The sequence below is a fragment of the Corvus moneduloides genome, chromosome 3 (assembly GCF_009650955.1).
Source record: "Corvus moneduloides isolate bCorMon1 chromosome 3, bCorMon1.pri, whole genome shotgun sequence".
NCBI classification, from domain to species: Eukaryota; Metazoa; Chordata; class Aves; order Passeriformes; family Corvidae; genus Corvus; species Corvus moneduloides.
The window spans coordinates 117,107,130-117,123,862 of NC_045478.1; the positions used below are offsets into that span (position 1 = coordinate 117,107,130).

At 40.1% G+C, this 16,733-nt stretch overlaps 1 protein-coding gene across 7 annotated transcripts in view; it reads right to left on the bottom strand.

Moving 5' to 3' along the window:
• Positions 1–16,733, bottom strand: part of PLCB4 (phospholipase C beta 4) — a 186,853-nt gene that overhangs the window by 25,015 nt on the left and 145,105 nt on the right. For all 7 annotated transcript variants that reach the window (XM_032103714.1, XM_032103713.1, XM_032103707.1 and 4 more), the window contains 7 exons: positions 15,031–15,133; positions 13,244–13,408; positions 10,272–10,476; positions 6,482–6,570; positions 5,939–6,089; positions 3,197–3,246; positions 3,009–3,074 (listed from right to left, as the gene is read on the bottom strand). In XM_032103714.1, the coding sequence (XP_031959605.1) occupies positions 3,009–3,074; positions 3,197–3,246; positions 5,939–6,089; positions 6,482–6,570; positions 10,272–10,476; positions 13,244–13,408; positions 15,031–15,133 (829 nt within the window). The remainder of the gene's footprint in view (positions 1–3,008; positions 3,075–3,196; positions 3,247–5,938; positions 6,090–6,481; positions 6,571–10,271; positions 10,477–13,243; positions 13,409–15,030; positions 15,134–16,733) is intronic.

Below are 16,733 nucleotides of genomic sequence, written 5' to 3' on the forward strand. Positions count from 1 at the left end.
CTGTTATTCCTGCCTGGTATCTCCCTAAAGCAACACAAATACGGTGTACAACTGAAAACTGAGGTCTGGAGGATTCTTATTACAGAATAGAAGGATGAGGAAATAAAAAAAAGGAACTAACACTTCCAATTCAAAAATCCATTTTGCAGAACTTTATTAATCTACAGCCCCATCATCTTTTGTACTCTTGCTTTTGCATTGTGAAATGAAGATTTTTTTTAATGTTCTTTTTTACTAGGCTTTAATCCAAACAGTATTTTCAACGTCAATACAGAAGTGCAGGAGATGAATTTGGGGATTTATATTAATTATGCAGCTCTGGTTACTGTCTAGAACCATATGAAATTCCTCAAGGGGCACTTGCAACTATCCCTGTCGTGTCTGAAAACTCCAGAACTGTACACCACAATCCTCTGTTGTGCTGCTGGGCTGGTAGAGAATATATATCAAGGTAATCCTTCACTATCCTTCCTCTTCTGTCTAGCCCAAAAAGCACAGACACTACCTGATAGCCCTGAAAAATAATAAAGTGAAGCAGGGACCCACAAGAGCAGGCTGCTAAGAGGTGAAGTTGGTGACTGAGATACGTCCTTTGCCCTTACAGCCCACCTGCCTGTGATGCCACCCCAGATCATTCACCTAAACAGTACTCAAGATATAACTTGATAAAGAAGAAATATAAACCACAGGACATCATTCAGACATCAGCTGTTCTGCACTTGCACAGTAATATTCATACTGGGAGATTAAAGTTACTTCAGGGAATGCAGGCAGGAAATACTCTACCTCAAAAGCAGCCAAATGCAGGTGTTTTCATGGATGTGTTGTTTAAGAAAAGCATTTCTGCACTCTGCAGAAGTGACTGGACATATTATTTTAAAATTACCAAAAGCACAGGTTGCCAGAACTAAGATCCAAGAGAAGTTATTCCTAACAAGGAGGTTTTTTTAAATGGTGACAATTATATGAATTTGCCACTGTTTTTCAAAAGTCAAACACAAGGAATACTACAGCACCAGAGGCTTATAGCTTCCAACTGGACTGAGGTTTGGATCATGTTCTTCACTCCCAAGAGTAATCATCTGCTCTTCAGCAATCCCAACACAGGGATTTTTGGAGAATGCTACTGTAGCTGCTGGAGCCAAAATGGCTGAGATGCTGAACAGAAGTAAATAAATGAAAGGTAACATCAAAGAACACCACTGACAGAGTGCTGTGTGCTGGGAAGCCTGGCACCACTTAATTTTTGCTTTCCATAATGCATTTTCCAAAGCCAAGTTTAGATGGAAAAGCATTAGACTTTTCTTTCCTTAATAAGCATCATGAACAGTTCCCTTCTGCTTACTTAGTCCTCCAGATCTCTGGAGTGTCTATGGTTAAACGAGAGCCAGCCTGTTTCTGGAGCTTTTAGGTTCAGTCTGCTTCAAACACAGGCTTCCTGAGGCTGATCATGGATAACCAACTGCAGAGTTCTCCTGCTCCATCCCAGCTGATAAAATGCACCAAGAACAGCGAGGAGCACTGCCCTGAGATCAACTCTGAGCTAACATGGCTGCACTTTCCTGCTCAGACTCTCTGAATTCCAGGAGCCGCCCTTACTGGAGCCTTTAGGCAGGCATGCCCCAGGCAGGCACTTTGCTGTTAGGACAGGCCTGCACTCTGTACTTAGGACCAGCAGGACACAGGCTGGCTCAGACATAAAATAGCTGTGCTTGAGCTAATGCTGAAAGCCCTTCTGAGCGCACGGTGTTTTTAGATTATGGCTGGCAATTTTTTCCTCAGATTAGAGGAAGCAGGTGCAAGCCTGAAGAGATTGATCATTTTTTTTTAATATTAACAAGCACAGTCTTGGCTCAGATATCCGGTGGGTCACGTGTTTGAGGGAGAGACACCCCTGAATATGTCTGTTTTCTACATAACCACAGGACCATTTCTGTAGCAAATTGCTGGCTGTTGGCCAATGAAATGACAAAGTAGTGTCTAAAAATAAGAAGCTCTCCAAAAGATTGACCCTATGAAGGTCTAGAAACTGTTGATATCAAAAAGTGTTGGTGACAGACACTTTTTCTTTGAGCATGGGCTTTGTACACAACACAAAAGTGCAGAAATCACTCGTTTCCCCTCTGCACAGAGTCAGTAAGGAGGCTGAAATGTAACTATTTGATTTTATTATATGGCTTTCAATACTAAGAGCCCCACAAAAGTGCCAATTATTGAAAGTAATTTCTCCATACTTCATTGTACAGAGTCCCAGGCCCAAACAACAGCCATGAAAATAAAAACAAGGACTGATATTAAAAATGCCCAGACAACCACATGACGTGAGATCCGCAGTGAAATTTGTAAGCAAAGACAGCAAGGCGGCAACTGCCCCAAAAGCCCAGAATGGATTTACAGGTTTGCCAAAATTCAGAACTTGAGGTATTTTCTTATTATAACTCATTCTGTAACAAGAGTAATGGTTTTCTAATGACAGAGGGCAGAGGAAAACTGGCTGTGATTTTCTAACATGAAGTGTATTTGTGGTAGTGTTGTATGTAATTGTGGTACCAGTGCCAGGAAAAAGCTGTAACACAGATATAAACGAGGAGGACCAGGACACTTCATTTCTCAGCTACACATCCCAGTCCTCTCTGGTGATTTTGCAGTTTCTCCAGTGCCTGCCCTAAGTGCAGCACCACCTCCCATCATTACTGCCTTGTTTTCCCATGCTACCTGTCAATAAGCCGTGCAAGAGGGAGCAAGATAAAATCATTACCTGAAAAAGGTGAGCCTTGGATGTTTATATGGGTCAAACAAATGTGCACTGAGTCTCAGGCAGACATACAAAGGGTTGCCACAGGGAAAATGTGCTCACTGCAGCATATTTCAGTATATTTTAAACATATATGCCTTTCTTGGGAGTCCAACTACCATTCCTTAGTCTTTCCCTATAATTTAATTAGGAACTGCCTGTGCTAGTGAGCAACTGTTTTCAATTAGGCTCAGAGAACTCTTAATGATCCTACCTTGGCATGTTTCTTCTTTAAGGCATTCAGCTCTTTCTGCTGTTTCTTTAAATGCTTTATATAAGCCTAAAAAAAAGAGAAGCTGGATCAATTTTTCTGTGGCCATATTGACTTTAACTAGGTAAAATCCTGGCTACTTAGAACAAAAAATTAGGAGCACACCCTGGAAAGCTTGTGTTAATACTTACCTTCATTTGCTTTAAATCTTCTATCTTCACTTGAGGAATGAGGTCTATACCTGGGAAGGTATTGATACAGTTTATATAAAATTTCATACATACTAGTATATCTCATATTTAAAAGTTGGGTTTTACCACAGCAACCTACATTTAACTTCACAATTAATTAATGTTTTTCACGACATTAAAAAAAAAAAATCACAGGTTAATGAGAAAATTATTTATCAAGATACAGTTAATTTCCTTTTCCCATGCACTCTTCAATCAACTGCCTTGTGGAAAAAGAACGGAATCAATGAGTGTATTTTAATCCCTTACAGTTCTGGACTGAAGTGTCAAAACACAGCAATTTGAGAACTGAAAAAAAGCTCCTTCTCAGCAAACACAGCAAACCATTTATGAATATTAAACAACTTCAGAATTTTGGTCCCGAGCTGGAGATTGCACTGGCACCACTTCTTTCAGTGGGGAGGTTTCTTGGGTAGGGTTCTACATGACTACAAAAGGATTATCTGAGGCTAGGTGTGCTTCTCGTCAGGTAAAAACACAGCAGAGAAAATTTACCTGCAGCCTGTGCAGTAACAAAACTAAAACTTGCATTTTGCTTAATACCAGGTTATGGGAAAAGGAGCAGAAGTGCGCTCCAAGACTAAAGGAGAGCTTAAAAAATGAAGGGGAAACAGAAAACCAAAAGAAGTGAAAATTCTAATGAAATTTCAATGACACAAGACTTAACAGTACTATGTAGATGAATGAAAATATGTTTTGATCACTTTAACTGCAATGCAAACAAAACCCGATCCCATTTAATGTTTATGCTTTAATAAAAGCTTTGTGACGTATTAAGGGGTTTTTAAAAACTAAGCACATCCTACATGTAAGTGTGAATAAAAATGCCAATACAATGGCACAAGAGTTGTAATTTTCAGGCTTTTCTGAGGTTTTGCACAGAAATGTTTGCCTGTGTATAAACACACTGCAAAGATATTTAGTTAACTGCTCTTAATAGTGCCTGTGGACTATAAGATTTCCTTTGCCTTGAAAAGGACTTTCTGGCTTTTAAGGTGAATTTAACTGGAAAATGCTCAGACACTGTAAAAAAGGAAACAAAAAAAGGGGCAGAAGAGGTAGGCAATCTCCTTAGGGAATATGAATTTTTTCTTTTCTTAGAAGCATAAGATGCTGCTCAAGTATATGGAATCAACATTAGTCTAGCAAATGAGACAGGAACAGATGTAGGCACAGATAGAGGCTGAAGTTTTCAAAACCACAAGTGATTTACTGAAAATCTGAGACCAAAAAAACCCCCACATTCTTGTGCATTTGAAAGCCTTCCCCATTTTGCTGGGTAAGTAATTTCTAATAGCAAGATGAGTTGCATATTTTAACAGTGGTAGAATGATTCAGATCTTAGTAAATCATAGAGGTAAGAAATACAAAATGAGAATCATTACATGGGATATAAAAATGAACAGCTCTATTATAACATGCAAGAATAATGATAAAAATTGCAGACAGGAAAGTGCTAAGTACTGAAATCTCAGTTTAAGAGCAGGCTTGCATCAGGCTGTGGTGTTTAAACAGACTTTCTGAAGATTTTATTTTAAAACATTTACTACATAGAACTACAACATAGAACATCTCCTCAGTTGTCCAGGTCTGACTCCATGGCAACCAGGAATCAGTTGTCAATCCCGCAAATTTCACACCTAATGAACGCACAATAAAACCAACACATGTGCATCTTGGTGATGATACATGAAATAAGAAAACACCTCGCTGCATAAAGTGACCTGGGCTTTACACCAGGGAAGAACTTCAGAAAGAGCTCAGGTGCCAGAGACAACCTGAACATTTGATTCATTGCCAAAAGTGAGTCCAGAGAAATGGCATTCTGGTTCTCAAGAGATCCCTTCACAAGTGTGTACTCAGCCATGTGTGCTTAAATTTAAGAACAAGAGCCCTCCGTGTTCCTTCTCCCTTTGGGCCAAGGTGGATGAGTGAGTGAACCACGTTCTAATTCTTGTGGCCCATTAGAAGAAATATTTATTGTGTTTCATTCAGCTGTACAAATTTGTTTTCTCACTTAATCTTCATTACCTGGGATGACATGGGAGAAACAAATAATCCCATGTGACTCTATAAAATGACTTTGTAGAGTGAATGGTGAAGAGTTAGGAAAAAATACTTATTTCCTTATAAATGAGCACATTTAATTTTTTTTTTTTCAATAAACATGCCATTTCCATAATCACTATTCAGAGTAAAACCACAATGTGAAAACATTTCTAATTGTTGGGAAATCTCTACAGAATCGAGTGAATTCTAAATACCTTTAATTACTTAAATCTGCAACTCTGCCAAGGGATTTGTGAGGGAAGAAAAAAAGCAGAAGTGTTTCTGTGGGCTATGCCAGATAACAGTCACTCCTGTTGGCACTCCTCCAGGAATCTTTACTAGTAAACCATTCCCAGTGTCATGCAGGTTATAAGTAACATATACATATATATTAAACAATATATCTGTGCACTATAGGTGTACAGCTACAGAAAGAGGTCACTTGGTGAAATAAAGCTGTTTTACCTTTATACAGTCATTTTAGTGATAGACAAAATTGATTTGCAATTAGACGAAGACAATTCCCAATGGCAAAATGATAAGAGCGAATACAACTACAAAACTAAGCTTGAATCAGTGTTTCTCTGTGACTGTCTGAATCACTTCAGAACAGAGGGAGTGGTTCTTGTGTACCTTTCTTGGCGTCAGTCCCAGACCCAAAGCCTGCAGTGGTGCTTGGTCGAAGCTCAGAGCTGCTCTGAGGTGTTACATTGGCTTTGGGATTATTGGCTTTTCCTTTTCTGTCGTTCTTGGAAGTGTCATTTGGTACATCAGCTATATCACTCTGAAAGAAACATCCACATCATATTTACTTGATTGTTCTTTTACCTTTAGTGTAGAAAGTTGGGGAAATTTCTGAACTTGCTTACTTTAAACATAATATAATTGCAACGTATTTTCAAACAACACTGTAGGAAATCCTTTGTAACCTATTTCAAATAGCTACTTACTAAAATACAACTCTGCCCCCATTTATTGAAATTTCTCCTTCTAAAGGATGTATTAATGTGACCCATGAAAAGCCAGTATTTCAGTAAATGACAAAAGCAAGACAAAGAAGGTTATATTTGAAAATGAGAAATGACAAAGTGAATTGATGGAGAAGGGCCAGTTTAATTTTAATAAAAAACACAGCATGGACATAAACGGGTTGTGTTTGTCATTGATTCTACTTACTGTTTCAATACCCATAGCTCTCATTTGGTCTGCTCTTTTTTCTGTGATAGACAAAAATTTCTTTGGATCTGATAAAGCATCCACAATATCTGTAAGAAGAAAAAAAAAAATCAACTTTTTGTGAGCTTTGGAGGCATTTGGAAATGAGTATTTTACAAAAACTTTACTCTGTCCCCGTGAGACATGGCTCGCAACAAGAGTCCAGCTTTCTGTAGTGAATTTGGCAGGACTGGAAGTGCTTATTTCCACAGCACCTGGAACATGGATCAGTTCATAATGCACCAAGGCGTGGTATTAATCTAGGTATCTTATTTAGGAAAAATCCAGTGACTCCATCAGACTGAAGCTGCTCTAACTTCCTCTCAGTTAATGACCGTAGAATTTGAGACCAGAATGGGATCTCCTGAGCCACAAAGCACTAACTTTGTCCCTTGGTTATTTGAGGGGGTGCTGACTGACTTGGGAGTGCAGGGAATTGCAGAAAATGCTGCTATATTTCCTAGCTAAAGAGCAGTTTCAGGTGGGTTAAAGCAATCAGGTAAATCTATTCTCACTGGCCTTTGTGATATTCCATGTCTGGAACATGACAGGCTGTGAAATGGCTTTTGTAAGAAAGACCAGCATCTGAATCTTGCACATGACACAGTACCACCAGTGGTATCACAGCCCTGGGTACCAGACAGATTACTGAATCTGTTTTCCATATGCAGTGATAAATGTGCAAGCATAGGATGACAAAGACCCAGGAATTTTTTACCTGCATATCGAATAATCCCTTTCCATGCTTAACTCCAACAGTCAAAAAGTGAAAATATCCAACCCATTAAAAGTTTTGGCAAGAAACTTCTTGTGCAAGGTAGGGGCTGGGCTGTATCATCTCCCTCCCAACCTGAGTTGTTCTGTGGAATGCTCCTCTGGAGCCACAGCACAGACAGGTCTCCCATTCCCACAGAAGTTGCACTACCCTTGAAAGCTCTGTTTATCTACACAAATACGTCATCTCCAATATCTGCTGTGACCCACTGATGTCTTCTGAAATTTACTTCACATTCACAAAAGCCATGTAGAATTTATTTTTAGCCACGGCAATGGACTGTGGCTCAGCACCGACTGTTTCTCCTCTCCCTAACTCATTAAGGATGTCTTTTTTGTCCTTGGCACGAACTTTTCAATGAAAACCCAGGGCTACCCTGCCAGCACGATGCGTCACTTGAAAACTGAACCTGATTATCACGAGCTTCTAGGTAGAAATGACTAACGTGTTTGGGAGAGCAGGACCTCTGTGCGTTGTCTAAGTAAGCACATCACCAAAGGCTCAGCACTTCTGAGGGGGATGTGACTCATCCCTGCCTCTCACATTGTCATTTGTCCTCTGCTTACGCTTCCCCTTCTCCCCAGGGAGCTGAGCTGGGGGTGGGGAGCAGCATTTTGTGGGAGAACTGCAATTAAATATAAAACTCTGAGAATCACTGAAAGAGTACATTACAGAGGACACCAACCACTAACCTGAGCAGTCAGGCTTACTCACTAGAGATTTCTATTATAGAAGCTTCTCTTTGGAGACTGCTGCTTCATTTGCATCAATTTGTGCCATTGTTGTGTTTTATTGGGAACAGAGGGGCTGATGCAAATAAACCACAAGAAATTACCAAGCCATAAAAAAAAAAAAGAAAAACACACATCTTTTAAAGCCTACAATGCATCACCCATTCTAGTTATTATTCAGGGCACATTTTAAAATTTTATTCATACAGGTTAAAAAAACAAAAAAGAGAAAAAAGAAAGTAGGCAGCTACTGACTTGAGCTCTACCTTCCTACAGGTTTGTTAAAACAACCATGGAGATCCTAATGATAGCTCATAAAACAATGAGAAGTTCACTGCAGATGATAAGTAATTAAAAACCACATGCCAGCAGAATACTAATGATTCCACCTGAGTTTCAGAAGTTATTTCCCAGTTGTTCATCATGCTGCTGTTCTATATCAATGAGGAAAATACATGAGGCACATCCAACCTATGTGGGAAGGGAGAGGAGAACTATAATTGAACTCACTTAGTTCCTATTAATATGGAGTCTGTTTTTGCCACTGCTGGCAGTAAACGACAACAACCAGTTCTCTCGTTCTAGCAGCATTTTACTGTAACAATATTGTTACTTAGGGGTAGCAATGATTTCCTACCTCTATCAAATACACCATCTACAGCAATGCTGACAGTGTAGCACACAATGTGCAAATTCTAAACTGCTGTTGAAATTCTCTTTGAAAAACAAGTCTTTCACTTCTCTATGTGTAGAATGCAGTTTAAAAAAATAAAAAAAATCTATTCTCCTTATGGGTCCAGCACACTCAGCAGCTCAAGCCACATCAAACTCAGTGCTAAGTTTAAATTCTATTCTTACAAAAAGTCTGGTATCATAAAACATCAATCCCAAATCAGGAGCACGTCCTTAGCTGAGAAAATACTTTAACTGAGTCATTTACTGTCAAAAGCTTCAGTTCAGGTAAGAATTAAAGGACACTCTTAAATGTGTCTCTTAGACTGATGGCTCAATTACCCTTGAGGATCTCAAGTTTAAGCAGAAGCCAGGACAAAGTCCCTGCCGTTAAATACTGTCGATGAAACGTGCTGCATGATGGCATGGTGGTGCTCCAAGGCCCGTGGCAAACCTCCAGCTGCCTTGCCAGAAACCAGGATTTCACATGTGAACAACACAAATGCTTTTGTAACACTTTTTTCCCCCAAAATATTGTTCCTGAAGTCTCAGCCTGTTGATTTCTTAAAGTCTGGATAAACACCAGCAAACACAGACTTGAAGACAGGTTAGGAGAACCTTCCCTTCCTTCAGTTTGTACCATGGAGATCACACTCAGAGAACTGCAGCCATTCTTTGCATAGGCAGCAGGTTTGAAATAGGTGTTGTGAAGAGAAAAACACTGGTTTGATCTATAATCTTTCACCAATAGCCCCCAAGGTAATTTCTGCAGAGTCAGAGCACTAACATTTAGTGCAATTCCTATTTTACAGTTTTAAATTGTTCATGTATTCTCCAATGTACAAGCAAATTTCATCTGGGGTGAAGAAGCCCTTTCCCTGAGGCACACCCTCAGGGGGAACTCACCCAGTACACTGATTTTAGTGGTGTAGTGATTATTCTCAGCTCTTTATTCCCACACACACACGTGGCAATTTGCCACTGTTCAGTATAAATGACCACAGCTGATCATGGAAATGGCTCACATTAAAAAAAACTGTCCTGAGAACCCAAAACCAATTAAACTACACCAAAACCATGCAAAATCGGGAGAGAAAAATGCAGACATGCTGAATTATTTCACTGGCCATTTCTAACAATATGCCAATATTCCCAAGAATGTAGAATTGGTTTTGTGTGAAAAAACTACATTTCTGCATATAGTTTTTTATACTTATAGGCCCATCAATATAAAGTACATCCTAACCCTACAGATATTTATATCAAACAACATGTAATAAAAAAAGCAAAAAGAAGACTCTTTCTAAACTGTCAACAGAGAAAATCAAATTGAGCTAAGTAGTAGTAGATTATTTTCCACAGTATTTTGTTATTTAGTAGATATATGCTTTTATCATTAACACTGAGGCAGGCACTTGGTCAAAAAGCAGATTTCTTAACTCAATATCCAGAGATTCCAAGGAGCTAAGATACTGAATCTTTCCATCCTCCAGCACTGCACGTGTGCTTCTGGCTGGCACAGTGACACTGAAGCACTTTAGGACTCGCACACCGAGATAAAGGCTTATCTCACCTCCAAAACCATCAGGCACATATGTTTTAAGCACAATGTTGCAGAAAACCGTTGGAAGAGAGAGTGGTTTGTTGCCTTCATTCCGAAGGGAAATGTGTCTGTAACCTGCTTGTAGCCCATCCAGAGGCAGGATCCTCTGACCAATCAGCTTATTATTGTCATCATACACTGCTATTCTCAGGACAGCAAGATCAGGGAGGATAACCTGGAAAGCCACAAAATGCAGACATTCAATGACACTGACACAGCAGCTCCCGCCCCGCCTCCCATGTGTGAACTTTGTGTGCCAGAAACTATCATCACTGTAAGATCAGGTCATTCCCTGCAAACCCCACTTTTCAAAATTAATCTTTCCTAGAAAAGATTTTTTCACCCTAAATAACGGGTAGATTTCAGATTATGTAAATCCTGCAGCTCACAGTTACACCAGCTAAATATTTTGCATGTTTATTTTTCATTACTGAAGACTGGTGACACTGATAAGAAGGCAGGTAAATACTGCATGGGAAATGACAGATACAGCAGCAATCAAAGGGCAGGTAGTGCTGGATCAGGAGGAATTATGACAGACAGATGGGATTTGGGATGCATCCAAAAGGGCAAGGAGAGTGCAAGCACAGGCTGATGGGGATGTCTGAGGTGCTGAAATGCTGTGCTGCCAGCAGAGGTGGGTGTGCTGCTCTCAGGACATGGGGGTTCAAGGCATGCACAGGGAGCAGGGATGCTGCAGCCCCCTGCATCTGCCAGTCCCCACCTGGGCTGACCAGAACAGTAACAAAGAGATCTCCTGCCCTCCCTGAAGCAAAGGTGCTGCCTCTGTGCATGGAGCAGTGAGGAGGAGACAGACTAACAGAGAGGTACAGCTCCACTGCCAGCCCACCTTGACTGTACGCTGGGAGAGATTTCCCACTCTTTCCCTACCTGGTGCTATTCACCAACAGCTCTGGGACAAAAGAGAAGACCTCAGTAAACTGTGTCTGCCTTCTTCCTTAGACTTTCCCCCTGCCACTTCCATTTTCAGCCTTGGGGAGCACAAAATAAAGTCTGCTTTTGGTCTCTGAACCCATGTGAGCAGTTCACGGATATCCTGCTCTACTCGACTACAGCTTAGCGCTCCCAGCACAGGTCACCACCAGCACTTACCCCCTCCTCCCCTCACACAACAGAGGGACAACACAGAACCCAGGTTAGAATGACTGAAACTTTATTTTAATTAAAATAAAAACGAGAAAACATGACAGAAGAACAATCAAACACAGTACCTGAGAACAATTGCGTAGGGTAAACCATCAGCTTGAGGAGAACACTGCAACCCAAACAGGGCAGGTAAGATCTCTCCCCTACAGGTCACAGATCAGCACATCTTTCATTACATGATGGTCTTTGACATAGATTTGCCAGGGAGCAGAAGTGGGGACTAAGTTTATTGTTCCCTCTCCATTAATTTGGTCTGGTAGGCACTTCCACCTTCTCATGACATTTTAGCACTGTGCCTTCAGTATCTCCAGCTAGAGGAATCCTTCCTTCCGTGTTTATGCCACTCACCTGCTTGATCTTCAATGTACATTAATTACAATGCTAAGATATGACAAGGCCCTGAGGTGAAGAAAAATAATTTCTTGGCTGACCTAAGAGCTCAAGAGAACGTGTGACCATGTGATTGCTCCCTGCAGAGTAGTAATGAGAAATATTGGCATCAGCCTCTGTACCCACGTCCCAACACACAGGTACCCCCCCTTTCAGACTGGAGCTGTGCACCCTGGAATTTATGGCCCTTTTGATGTAAGAAATCAGACAGCAGCAGATGCTGGTCATATGGCCAGCAAGCCATAGGCAGCAGAATTGCCTGTACCTAAGCATCTTCCCTGTGCCTCCTCATACACAGAGAAAGGCACCTGAAGTCACATTCATTCCAGACTATGAGTTCAGAAAAAACTCTTGCATCAACTAAATTTCTATTAAAAACTGGCTATGCTGTTAGGAAAGCAGATTAAGTGTGTAATATACCCAAGTGTGAAGTGCTATCACCACTCGGCAAAGTCTGAACTTTGCAATAGAAGTCGGAGCTTTGGAATAAAAGAGCAACGATTTTGCATGACAACAAAACAAGTGTAAGCAAAACAGATGTTATCAAAGACAGCACTGTAACACATGTAGTCCGGATGGAACTCCAGGCAAAAGAAAAAAATAAATATATATATGTGTGTATCATATATATATAAAGACTGAGAGATAAAAACTGAACACGGACAAATTATCTCTCTCTTTAAATCCCCCACGCCAAGAAAAAAAAAGTGTTTTTCTTTTGCTATTGAAAACAAAGAAAAAAAAAAAGAAAAAGGTACATGATGCACATGGACTACTGAAGGAGGGAGCTAGCAACACGCCTGAGGAACACAGCACCCTTCCAACTTTTCCATGTAATGACATTGACCTTAGCTTTGGATGCAGCATCTCACCTGCCCTCTGGGCTGAAGGAACAGTGCAAGATAGCAGCCACTGCCAGGGCAGGGAAGAAGAAATCTCCAGGGAATGATGGTGTCCACCAGCGGGGCTCATTCTGAGCAGACTGCATACCTTGAACACAGGCATGGTCACAGAGGAGGTGGCTACCTCCAAGTGGGAGGAGGAAGCAAAGGGGAGGGAAAAGCCAAATGGAAACAAAAACAACAAAAAAAAAATCATGTGATAGCTACAGAGGTTATCCATTAGAAAAATAAAACCAAAGCAAAATCAAAAAAAACAAAACCAAAACAAACCAAAACCAAGCAGCCTCCTGAAAGCTGATTTCAGCTTTCCATTGTTTACTGCAGTAAACAGGGGCCCTACAAACCCTTTTCCATGGGAGCAGCACTCATCCGTGTGAGCAGTCAGGCCGAAGCAAGAAGGGCTGGCTCAGGAGGGCAGGGAAGCTCATGGGCACAAGTGCTGGCAAACCACAAACTGTGCTTTCCAGAGATCCTGTATCCTACCTTCCTAAAGACAAAGGACTCCTCATTGTAAACAGGGTTCAGGCCGTTGTTCATCACCATGCGTGTGCGGAACTCCTTGCGTATCGTGTCCGTGGGCAGCCCGTACATATCCACCTCCACATACGTCCCAATCTTCTTGTCTGACAAGAACTGGCCAGATATCACCTGCAACACAGTAACAGAGTAAGGAAAAGCAACACAAAGCAAGAATATTGGAAACAGTGGTCATTTCTCACTGACATCACTCTGAGAAATGGTTTATAGCTAACAGATGCGTTTAGTTCTTCATATGAAAATGGTGTATTTCAAACTGCACCTCTTTAGAAAAGCTTTTGTGATCAGATATATAAATATAACCTTCACCTGAAATGACTGTGCTATGGTATTACCAGCTGTCAGTCATCCCAACCAGCCAGTGTCTCACAGATGCATTCACTGTATGAAAACACTGAAGAAAACAACCAGAGTTGGCACTGCTATTCCACAACTTCAAACATTCTGTTCAGAAGCACTTTTTTTCTATTATACATCTTGACCACAAGAGGTGAAAGGAAACTATTGCTCTGCTTTCACTCAGGGTTTGAAACTAATCATGTGTCAGTCTGACTCCATAGAATGTGTCTGGAAAGTACGGGATGCTTAAAAAGTGAAAAAACAAAAAAACCCACACGATTCCTCTGTATTGCTATATATATAAAAATTTGTTGCCATTTCGCTCCAAGATTAATCTAGCCACAGCAGGTGATTACTCCAGGGAAAATTTTCATTCCATCAAGATGATCTATTACTTAAAAATACAGCTATTGTTTTCATTACTACAATCAAGGAGGGAAGAAAAAAAACCTGAAACATGATTTCACAGACCTAAGCTCATTCCAAATCCTTTTGTTTCCATGACCTAACATCCTTCCAGGGAACACTCTGGATAATAGATCTGAAAAGTTATGTGGCTGAGGGCTATCATTGATGGCTTTTGGTCAACTACTTAACTACAAAATTCATATGGAATTTTATACTAGTTTTAGTCACAAAAGAAAAGTAACTGTCAAAATACATGGCCCAGGAATTATCTGATTCCTTCTTGGAGGGACTGTGCTTTCATTACCATTGAAGAAAAACAGCATTAATAAAACATGTTTATTCTTCTAGAGGTGCAAATGGAACTTAGTTCAACATCTAGAATTCATGAGGAATGCTTGGCCACAGAGGGTGTGACATTCAAATGCAGCACATGGAAAATGCTAAATGAAAGCTGAAGTCTCTTGCTCACAAAACAGGTTTTACAATCATCAGTCTCCTTCCAAAATTTGATACCTGACCGTGCTTTAGAACTACAAGAGGAGCTTTATGGACTTTGTTACTCATAGATAACTCCAAAGTAAGGGCCTGCCTCACATCAAGTATTTTTCTCTACTCACTTTGAAAGAATCCTGTCCATGTGTGCTTGGATTCCTCCCTGCTCTGTGGTGACAAGTGATGTGCAATTTCACATTGTACATGGGAATGAACTTCACTCCTTTATCCATTAGTGTGGGCTCATGTATTTCAAAAAGACCATGAAGGCTGTTAGAATATGACAATGTGTAATAACACAAAATTTCTAATTCTATCATGTTCCACTCAGATCAGGTAAACAAAGGCATCTTAGCCAGCAATAAAAAAAACAAACCAGCGGAAACAATTTGCTGAAATCTACACAGCCCAAGCACATTCACTGTATATATCCTGTTTCTGCTGATTTTAAATGTGCTTTTGGATGTGATGACAGCTGTCTGTGGCTGTTTTACCTGGACAGAACATGTTGCAGCAATGACACCATCTACAGGAGTTTCAGAGAACGGGTCAAATGTCCTGTCTGGTCGACGCATGAAATCTGGCTTTAGTAGATACCTTATTTCAAGGAAAAAAAGGAGATTATTCTTGAGTGGAAATTAAAAATGTATTAAATACAAATGAAATGGATGTTCTGCCTTTAAACAATGAACTCTCCTACAGCACTGTAAAATACAGACTCATCCCAGCTGCAAGTGTGAGGAAGTAAAAGGAAGTATTATGGTTGTCTGGAACATGGATAAATATTAATCTTCATTTTGAATTACCAGCTACTGAGAGATGAAATCAAGCCTGGATTTTAAGATAAAAATAAATGTAATACACTCAAGGACATTTCAAATCAACTGAATAATACAGTTTAAATATACAGGGAGTTACCATATAATAAAACACAGATGGTCTCATTTGTTTTAATACTTTAACACTTTGGAAAAACACAGAGGAATTTTTCAATTTTATTTTTCCAAGTGAAGCAGTTCCTTAGAGTTCAAGACTCATACACTAAATTTCAGCTTGAAGCTAATTTTTTCGTTGTGGTTATGAAACCTTGGGGGAAACAACTGATAATGTCAGTGCTGACAGATTGTTAATTATAGCAGCATGAAAGGTACCACCATAATAACACTTACGAGACCTCCCTGAGTACCTTACACTAGATCAACATATCAGTGAAGCCAATATGTGCTCTGATGCACCAAAACCCAAGGATTCTGCCATCAAAATGAAACAGCAGTTGATCACAGAAAAGCTGCACGTTACAGACATTCCCTTCCACTCATGGAAGAAAATGTGTAACTAGAAAAATCTTGCTAATTCTGCAACCCTGACAGACAAAGCTGCTGGAAGATTAATTTTTATCCACCCTTAGTCTCTCCAGTGAATCATTGGTACACAATATTATAAAGGCCTAGACAGAATTCAGAATTAAAATGTGCTAGAAAAATTCCAGTGGAAAGAATGTCAATGTTTTCTCCCATTTTGTAATAACATGCTTTCTATTTGAAAGTAGTATTACTCCTTTTTCTTCCATTAAAAATGTTTTTCTTCCATTAGGAATGTGATTTCCTAGTATTCTGTTAATTTAAAGTAGGTTGGGGCAGAAGGCAATTACTGGAAACATCCTTAGCCTCTGTTTTCAGCCTGCTGAAATAAAAAAATGCTGAAACCAGTGTGGCCTGATCTTGTTTCATCAGCACGAAAGCTGCAGGTCTGAGAAAAGAGGAGTACAGGCAGAAGGAAATGTTCAGCTTTTCATTTCCTTTCTGTGACTGAAACACCACCACATTTCCAATGCATATTAAAATACTACCATGCATTACCACTACACTGCTTTAGTATCAAAAAACTGATGTAAGAATCCAGGAATTTAGTTGATAATTTTGCCTGTCCTTCAGAGAATTTGGCCAAAGCAAGCAGGTAGTCTTTTACTAAGCTGGTGGGTCCAACAAGAAAGGAACCAAACTCTGCCAGAAGAAAGCTTTGGTTTTCTTCTATTCTTGTTATTTTGATTGAAATTAGAGAGACTGCATCTTTGTCAAAGCCCCCCTAAGAGCCTCTTCTGGGGTGCTCACAACTGCAATAAAGGCATGGAATGGCCAAGCACTGTGTGCCCATTCTGCAAATGAGGAATTTTACCAAGCTCCATCTACTCAGATTT